Raw genomic sequence first — 9,092 nt, forward strand, 5'->3', positions numbered from 1 at the left:
TCCAGTTATTTTATATACAGTCTATGGTCATTGCCTAATTTTTGATAAACTGAAATAAGCTTGTTTAATTCTTGACAACCTAGTCAAAAACCACCTGTGTGCTGCCCCCTACAGGTTGAATTGAGGTATTACAGTTGAATTTTGTGATTGGTCAAACCACTTAAGTTTCAGAAGTCTGACGTCATGATCTACAGCCCCAGTAATGATAACAGTCCTGTTCCCAAGCCCCGCCCCTCTGACTGGATTTTAACATTTCAGCTGTGGGCGGAGTCAGCCTCCAACTTCTCTGGTTACCCTTTGTGTAGTTTTAGGCCCAATCTGAATTCTTCCCTTCTCCCTTCCCCTACATTTGAAGGGGCCTTTTCAGTGCAAGTGTATCCAAAATATATATTTTTAAATCCGGCCCTCCAAGTGGAAATATACAACACAAAGTCCCCCGTCGCGAGGGTTAAACGCGTCATGCTGAGAAGCTCTTTTCTTCACATGGATGCGTTCTGAAGCACAGACGTTAACATTTAAATGTCAGTAATAACTCTGCGGTAGCATGACCTTTAAAGCTATTATGTATATTGAAGCGCTGGAAGCTCCGCCCTAACGCTAGCGGACAGGCGATTATTGGTGACCCCATCGAACAAAAGTTGAGACTCTATGTTTTCATAACTCTCCGTTTGGAGGAATAAACGAAGGAGAAGGGAAGATTTCGGATCCTGTGTTTTGGATTTTGGCCCAGTGCGATTGAGTTTGACAGGACCAGAACCGGGCCACCACACAAAGGTCCACTTAAAAAAAAAAGGAGACAAAGACACAGGATGTAAAGAAACCTTATTTCTGAGTGTTTATTACCTCCACATAGAGGAAAAGAGTCATCCAAAAGCAACATGCGGAGAAGCTGGTGTTTCTTTAAGTGGTTTAAGGCAAAGAATACATTTATAAAACTTCATAATCCAAACCGTTTCTATCTATGAGCAGAAGGTTGTGAGGATAACTGAACTGCGGAGGAGCTTTGGTTTTCATACAAAAATAAAATGTGTGAGGAAAGACTTCCACTGCACCCTCTCTGAATCCGTTTACACTCAGAGACTCCAAAGACCGCATCAATCTCTGATGTTCTGGATTATCAACCATCAAAGAAGCAGACTCTTCATCACCTCTGACCCAGGTCAACCTGCTTCATCTTCCTCCTCCTCCTCATGGACCTCCTCTTTACTCACTTCTTTCCCTTCAAATCAAAAAGCCTCCTTTGTGTCTGTAATCTGGGATTACCGAGGCTGAAACAGTCGATTATGGGATCATTTTCACGTGCTTGTTTGACTGGAACCCTCGTCGTCGGGTGGTTTGGGAGAAACTCTTGAGCATGCAGAGTGGGGGTGACAGGCACTTATCAGCATGGGGGGGTCATCTCTCATCCTCAGCTGTGATGTTTCTGTAATGGTGCCCCCTCCTGTGTGTCTGGGGTTGCTAGCCCCGCCCCGATTCAGAGTGCTGGGTTACAGGCGTCCAGACGTGGGGTTCCTACAGGTCCTCGCTCTCCACCAGCGCCCCCGGGGGCAGCGGGCTGGAGTCGGGGAAGAAGGCGGCCTTCACGTCCAGGCCTCGCTCCGTCAGGGCGGCGTAGCGGCTGGTGGATGGGCGCACCTTCTTGGGTTTGGGGAGGTTGGGCTGCTGCCACTGAGCTGAGGGGAGAGCGAGGAGCGTTCAGTCAAAGGGAAGAAGCCCCGCCCACCCGCTCTTTTGCCGTACACTTACTGTGGACGTCGAGGCGTGCCGTGCTGGAGACGATGCCGGCTTCGTTCTTGGCTGAGACCGTGTACCAGCCTGCGTCCTCCTTCATGGCGGGCTGTATGATCATACACAGGTATCCGCAGTTGTCCTGGTGCATGCTGGGAGAAGGCAGAGACCGTTGATCCTCAGCTCATTTACTTAGCTTGTGTCTGAAATCCCTCCCTAACCCCTAACTACTAAAAAGCTATGTAGAGCGGGACTCTATAGTGGCCTGGACTTTAAAGGACATTCAGACACAATGTTCACGACTTTTCTTCACACACACAATTCTTCTTCACAATTTCACAAAAATAGAATCAATACGAACATTTCACAACGTTTATTTATGCCTCCACTGTATTCTGATGGGGAAAATATGGTTTATTAAAAAATTATATTTAAACATATTTTTTTGTTCAAAATTGTTCAACCGCAATGCATCATGGTCTATATTCGCTAATCTAGTAAGCATCTATGCACTCTAGTTTTTCGCAAAGACTTCTGGGAAATTTCTAGTGTACTTGATTTTGCAATTAGTAGATTTGGACAGCACTAGGAAATGTCAAACGCACTGTATACTAGGACTGCCGCGATTAGCCGACTAATCGACTATTAAAATAGTCGATTAGTCGTTACTTTATATTATATGGAGTCAGAGTGTAGTAAAGTTGAAGGTTATAATGGCATTATGCTAGCTTTGTGGACTATGTAGACATTTATAAAGGTTTTTTGAACTATTTTGAGTTTAGCTAACATTTCAGCTACATGCTAGCTGTTTTGGCTAATTTAAGCTTTTTTGTCTTTTAGGCTATTTTAAAGTTAAGCTAATGTCTCAGCTGCATGCTAGCTGTTTTGGCTAACAGGCTTTTTTCAGTTTTTTAAGCTAATTTGGCATTTAACTAATATTTTAGCCGGCTTTCAGCTTCAGTGATTTTAGCTATCAATTTCAGCTAACAGCATTCACACTAACATTATCACTGGTAATGCTATATATTTAATTTTTAGTTAGTTTAAAGCTAATTATGGTTCAGATGTGTGCTTTACATCCAGTTTGTGCATGACCTGATTAGTCGACTAATCTGAAAAAATAATCAGTGATTATTCAACTATTAAAGTCATCGTTTGTGGCAGCATTACTGTATAGTGAGTGGGGGGAATTCGGATGTAGCTTTAGATCGTTTTTGAGACGGGAGTCGTCAAACCTTATTCTGTCTGTGTTGTGAGTGAAGGACTCGTTCTCCCTCTTCCAGAAGATCTGGGGGTAGGGAACCCCCGTGACCCGGCACTCCAGCCGCACAGGGTGCCCCTCAGCCACGCTGGTGTTCTGCAGCTTCTCCACGAACGACGGAGCCTTGTGCATCTCTCTGGCTGTGGGGACAGTCGCGGTTTGAGTCCACGCAGCTCCAGACCGGAACTCCGGTGACACAGAAACTCACCTGCAACGATGAGCTCCAGGTTGAAGGAGTTCTGGCCAGCCCGGTTGCTGGCAATGCAGGTGTAGATGCCGGCATCACGACTCGTCACAGGCTCAATGACCAGTGAGTGCACCCCGTTCTCCCTCACCAGCATCTTGTGGGAGGAGTCTGGGCGGATGCTCTGTCCGTTCAGCTGCCAGATGAGGTCAGGGGTCGGTAGGCCGCTAACCTTCAGGAGGAAGAGAGGCCTGGAGTTATAATCCCAGTCTGATAATCTTTGATCTATTTTCAAAGCATTCCCAGTGGTTTTCTAATTATGATTATGAAGTTTTCTGGGACATAGTTTCTGCAGAGCAGCAGGAATTCACCTCTGAATTCTGGGCGGGACCGTTGGCGTGGAGTAAGCCTGCCCCCATTTCCCATCATTCCTATGTTTACAGTAGGTGTGTTTGAGATCATGCAGATGGATGCAGCGCTGCTCAGATCGCCAGGATTGTGGTGCATGCTGGGTAGTTTTTGCTCTGACATCACATGTCAATCATCATAAAAATATTGCAAGAAAAAGAGGCGGGTGCAGCTGGAAATCTAGCACTGCGCTGACTGCAAGCCACCTTGAGGACTATGACACAATGCATTGTGGGAAACTGTGTCCTGGTAGTTCTTCAAGTTTGACGTGATGCTGATCAGAAATGAAGGAAATCTGTGTATTTTGTAACTCTTCCTAGAAAGTAGTGAATCACTGATGTAAAAATAAACAAGATTTCAAATCATCTGCAGTTATGTGTGTTATTAAGAGTTCATTTTAATGTGAGGTGGTTGATCTGGTTTCCGTTCACCTCCCTGCTTCCAGTTATCAGCTGTTGAACGTCAGCACTCTGACTCCACCCCCCCTGCAGCAGAGGCGTGGTTACCTTGCAGTCCATCCGACACAGCCGGCCCTCCTGGACGATCAGGTCCCCGGGGGCCTGCAGGAAGTGAGGGCGGAAGTGGCGCTCTTGAATGTTGTCGTTTTCATCACCGCTGTCTCTGGACCGGGATCTGGACCTGTGGGGGCGGGGGGGGTACATTTGAAATGTTCCTAAATTAAGAGGATGTTTATAGCAAAATGTAAATAGTCAGAAAAAGAGCAGAAAAAATGAAGTATTTCATTGAATATGGACCCCCAATGGGATTTGTCCACAGTTTCTGTGGTGGCTCCACCTGTGTTTGCCCACATCCGCTGAGGGTGGACACTCAGTGGGTTGGCTCGCTATGGTAGACAGCATCCCAGTAGACACGAAGCTCGCTATCGAGCTCTAACTTAGTAAGCTAGCGCGCTCCACTGTATCGAGCTAGTGAACTTAGCTTTACTGAGCTAGCGAGCTCGGCTGCAGCAGGCTCCACTGTAGTGAGCTTCGCTGTAACAAGTTAGTGGGCTCAGCTGTATTGAGGTAGCAAGCACCACTGTAGTGAGATACGATGTATCATGCTAGCAAGTTCTACTGTAGTGAGCTCTGTTGTATCGAGCTAGCGAGTTTTGCTGTATTGAGCTTGTGTGCTCCTCTGTAGAGACCTAGCAAGCTCCACTGTAGTGAGCGCCGCTGTATCAAGCTAGCAAGCTCTTCTGTAGTGATCTAGCGAGCTCCTCTGTCCACTAGGCGGCTGGCTAGCGTAGCGCGCCAATCTAAGCTTATGTGGGCAAACACAGGTGGGCCCACCACAGACACTGTGGACAAACCCATCAGGGCCACATTTTCTGCCCACTTTGAAACTATAGGGGTCCATCCTTGCTGGCTGGGTGATCACATGATCAGATCACTTTCAAAATCATGACTGTGAATGTTTCTAAAAAGACTAAAAGAAATCAAACATTTAAATGAGTCGGTGAATCTCACAGGTCTCCTTTAATCTGACCCCTCCACCCAGAGGACTACCTCCTCCTGGGGTCAGGTCAGGACTCTGCTGTTGTAGTGAATGTGCCCCCCCCATCAGCCGGGATGGAAATGAAAGGCGTGGAGCTTTTATCTAATCAGGAAGAGCTCCTCAGGTGGTGGTAGATCTTCCTGCGCCGCCATCGGAGCATTGCTGCATGAATGCAGGCTGTGCACGGCGGAACAATGAGGAGCTGCAGCTGCTGCCGCTCATTAGCACCCAGCTGAACGCGGCCCGCTTCAGCTGCGGGCAGACCTTTGTGTAAATACAGGCATCTTGGAGCATTCTGCGGTTGGAATCGGCATGGGGGGGGTCCAGCCTGCAGCTGGAAACAGAGCAGAGCCTCACCTGCGCATTTGTCCAGGAGTGGATCTCTGGCTGCGACCTCGCTGGTTCACCGCCTGAACCATCATCCTGCCGGTGCAGCTCACTCGCCCCTGGGGGAGGAGGGGGGCAGTTACACACGTTTATATGAACGTCCTCAGATTTAAGCTGTGGCCTCGCGCCTCCTTACGTCTGGGTTTGCTGCCAGGACGGTGTAGTTGCCGTCGTCATCCAGCGAGGCGGCGGCGGTGTGCAGGGAGCAGGTCCCATCCGCCTCTCGGTGGATTCTGTAGTGCTCGCTGCGCTTGGAGATCTGCTTGCCGTCTTTAAACCAGTATATCTTTGGAGGAGAAACAGGAGAAACGGTTTCTACTGCAGTCTGACTCTCCTCTCTGAACTCTTCAATCACTCATGTTGTGTTTAAAAGACAGAGAGGATTTCCAGTAAACGGTCCGGATGGTTCCCTAACAGGAAGTGTCAGTCTTCATTTATGTCAACAGAGTTTTCCTGCTCAAAGAGGAGTTTCTGGGTTGAATAAGGGTGAGAAACCATCTGCAGGTTCAGATGAGTTCATTTATGTGTTGAGCGGCTGCAGCAAACCTTCCAGCTTCCATGCAGAGGAAACTTTTGAAAGGACTTCTTTAAAAGTTAACAGTGATGGGGTAAAAAGGTATAACTTTCCTGTTTTTATTAAAGCACCTGAAACATTTTACTCATTCTAAATCAAAATAAGTACTTTTTAAGATAAGTTTTTCATCAATGTGCACAAATGCTTTTTCTTTGGATTTATTGTCTGATTTGTGTTTATATTTGGTCATAAAGCAGTATCTAATATTAATCAATTTCCTTGTTTTGGGGTCCATTAACTTCTGTTCTAAAATGCATTTAAATCTAAAGCAGTTTGCAAAAACTCAAATTTAGAATCAACCCCAGAAAATCCACTTCAAAGCTCTCAGCTGTTCTGAACAGGAACGACTTTTTCCAGAAGAATGAGAACATTTGTGCAGAAATTAGGTGAAGTCTCTGCTGGTTTGTAGATTGTGCTGAAACATAGATAACGAAACACTAATGAACAGACTTTAGAGATTACGTAAAACTGAACGACCAAACGCCACAAACAGCAGCACCTGACTGAAGAAAAGCCCTGAATGTGAAGAACAGACAATAATAATTCACATTTTTAAACATCCAGAACTTGCTGAATCCCTTTTGGGGTCATGGGGCAGATTGATGAAATAAACTTATTTAATTCATGAAAATACAGTCAAAAATTCTCTGTGTGCTCCCTACAGGTTGAAATAGGTATTACAGTTGAATTTTGTGATTGGTCAACTCGTGTAAGTCTCAGAAGTTCCACGTCATCACACTCTGAGGTCCAGTCAAAGCCCCGCCCCTATTTAAATCTGTCTGTAACAAACTCTCACCTTTGCCTTGGGCTCTCCTTTCACCTTACAGGAGAACGTGACCGGCATGCCCTCAAACACTTTGTAGTGTTTGAGCTTCTGCTCGAAGGACGGTGCGACGCCCTGCCCGGCGGACTCGTCATCGTGCTGCACGTCGTCGTCCGACTCCTCCACCGGGGAGCGCTCCAAGCGGAACTCAATCTCGCTGATGAGGCGCTGCTCGAAGCTGGACACTTTGTATTCCTGCGTACCAGGAGGAGAGGAAGACAGTGAACGCCACAGCAGTGAGGGCGGGGGTCAGAGCATGCTGGGAAAACCTGAAACTAGAGCTTTAGAAGACACATTGAGCTGTCTTTATCACCAGATTTACCCCCTGCCCTCACACGCTCTCCATTAGTCTGCTCTGCAATGAGGAGCTAAATTGGGATCAATATTATTTGAAAACCAAATAGAATAAATTTAGATAAATATTAGTGTTTGGCCCAAAAAATGAAAAATGTCAATTTCATTAAGCATAAAAAACAGCACACGGTGCAGGACGTAGGCATCAGATTTTCACAAAGATTTGTTCTTCCATAAACTTCTCACATGTTTAAACAGAAATCGAGTGTTTCTGCTGTGACAGCTTGTTGGTTTGGTCATTTGTTCACTAGAAAAGGATATTACTTTATTGTCTGCAACAAAGAAAGACTGGTTTGATATTTTCAGTAATATATTAATTTAATATATACTTATGAAATGAAAAAAAAGAGGAAGAGCAAAAAAGAAATGCTAAGTACAATCCAAACATGAATGATGCTAAAAGTCAGCAAAAGAAATAAATAGCAAACATGAAGAAACTGATATGTTTACTGTGGGGCTCAAACTCACATTTCCTGCATGACAAAAACTTCAAGTGCAAGCATAAAAGCCATCAGGCCACTGGAGATATCTGGAGCTTGTTTAGTGTTTTAGCCATTTTATGCAAGCATAAGGATGTTTTTAATGTATTTAACACAATAATTAGGCTAGAATGGCGTTTTGGATGTGCAGTTTGTACCTGATAAAACTCTGTTTTTTACACCCGTCTAGGGACAACTTCAGACTATGACAGTACAGACTCAACAGTCATTTGACCGTATTTATCACAGCTCTCAGAGTCAGTGAAGGCATCGGGACTGAAGTTACCACCCTCATCGATTTTGATTGGTGCTTCGTGTTAGCCCCGCCCCAACGCGCCACAACGGGGCCAAAAGTTTTGAAACTTAAAATTTCAGATTTGAAAACAAAAAAAAGGGTTGAATGTGAAAAAAAGTTTTGAAATTGAAATTTTGAGTTTTGAAACCGCACAAGTTGACCATTTGAAGCTGAAAATAATTAATTTTATTTTAGAAAAACAAAAAGTTTGGGACATTTTTTTTTTTTGGCCACACAGCAATATTTTTTTCAATTTGTTTGGTTTGGGGATAAATAATATTGCCCCAATTTAGCTCCATAAGGAACACTCAGGTGGAGGGGGCAGCTGTGTCCATGTAGAATCATATTCAGCCTTTTGGGGGGGCGGTGTCAAAGCCTCATCAGATGAAGCGTGCACTCATCTGTGGTGGGGCGTGCTCTGAGGGTCTGGACCAGCTGACCTGTCCTAACCCCCTGGGGGGTGGGGGTTCAGAGCTCAGAAGAGCCACTTTAACTCAGGGAGGGGCTGCAGGTCGACGAGCCGGCGTACCTGTGTGACCGGCTCCTCCGCCGTGTCCTGTGTGTTTAAGACTGTGGCAGCACTGTCAGCCCCCAGCAGCCTGCGAGCCATCTTCTCCTCATAGGTTAACCTCTGGAAGCAGGGATTAATGGGTCAACGCGGGTTAGTGTTTCAGTCGCTGGAACACACACTTCTGAAATGACTCAGAAAGTCAAACGGCTCATGACACGTTTTACTGGAGAGGTTTGTTAGTTAGAGTTAATCCACGCTGATCCCTCTGGCCGTCTCAGTGGGGAAAACTCACCTGCTGACCGTTGCTCGTGCGTTCCTCCTTAAAACGCAGTTTCCTCTCCAGGTCCTGGATGACGGCGTCTTTGGAGCCCTGGATGTCGGAGTCTGAGGCGATGCGTGGCGTCTTGCTGATCGAAGGCTTTTTGGGAAACACTTTGCTGAAAAAAGATAAGCAAAAAAAAAAAAGACTTCTTTAATAAGCAATGACGTTTCCTCCTGCAGCCCCCGGGTCTTATCTGGAAGCGTCCAGCGCTCACATTCCCTGAAAGTGTCGTCTTATCTCAGCCCGGCCTCAGCAGGAATGTCGGGGGG

The 9,092-nt window shown here is 46.0% G+C and overlaps 1 protein-coding gene across 1 annotated transcript in view; it reads right to left on the reverse strand.

Moving 5' to 3' along the window:
- Positions 1 to 812: 812 nt before the first annotated feature.
- The window catches only part of palld (palladin, cytoskeletal associated protein), a gene marked incomplete in the record, with an annotated part of 82,091 nt that continues 73,811 nt past the window's right edge, over positions 813 to 9,092 (reverse strand). Inside the window, 10 exon segments of the mRNA XM_036211723.1 lie at positions 813 to 1,673; positions 1,747 to 1,880; positions 2,964 to 3,129; positions 3,198 to 3,405; positions 4,088 to 4,220; positions 5,436 to 5,524; positions 5,602 to 5,751; positions 6,836 to 7,057; positions 8,520 to 8,621; positions 8,794 to 8,938. Of these exon segments, the coding sequence (XP_036067616.1) occupies positions 1,513 to 1,673; positions 1,747 to 1,880; positions 2,964 to 3,129; positions 3,198 to 3,405; positions 4,088 to 4,220; positions 5,436 to 5,524; positions 5,602 to 5,751; positions 6,836 to 7,057; positions 8,520 to 8,621; positions 8,794 to 8,938 (1,510 nt within the window).

Source organism: Oryzias melastigma, linkage group LG4 (assembly GCF_002922805.2).
Source record: "Oryzias melastigma strain HK-1 linkage group LG4, ASM292280v2, whole genome shotgun sequence".
Classification (NCBI taxonomy): Eukaryota; Metazoa; Chordata; class Actinopteri; order Beloniformes; family Adrianichthyidae; genus Oryzias; species Oryzias melastigma.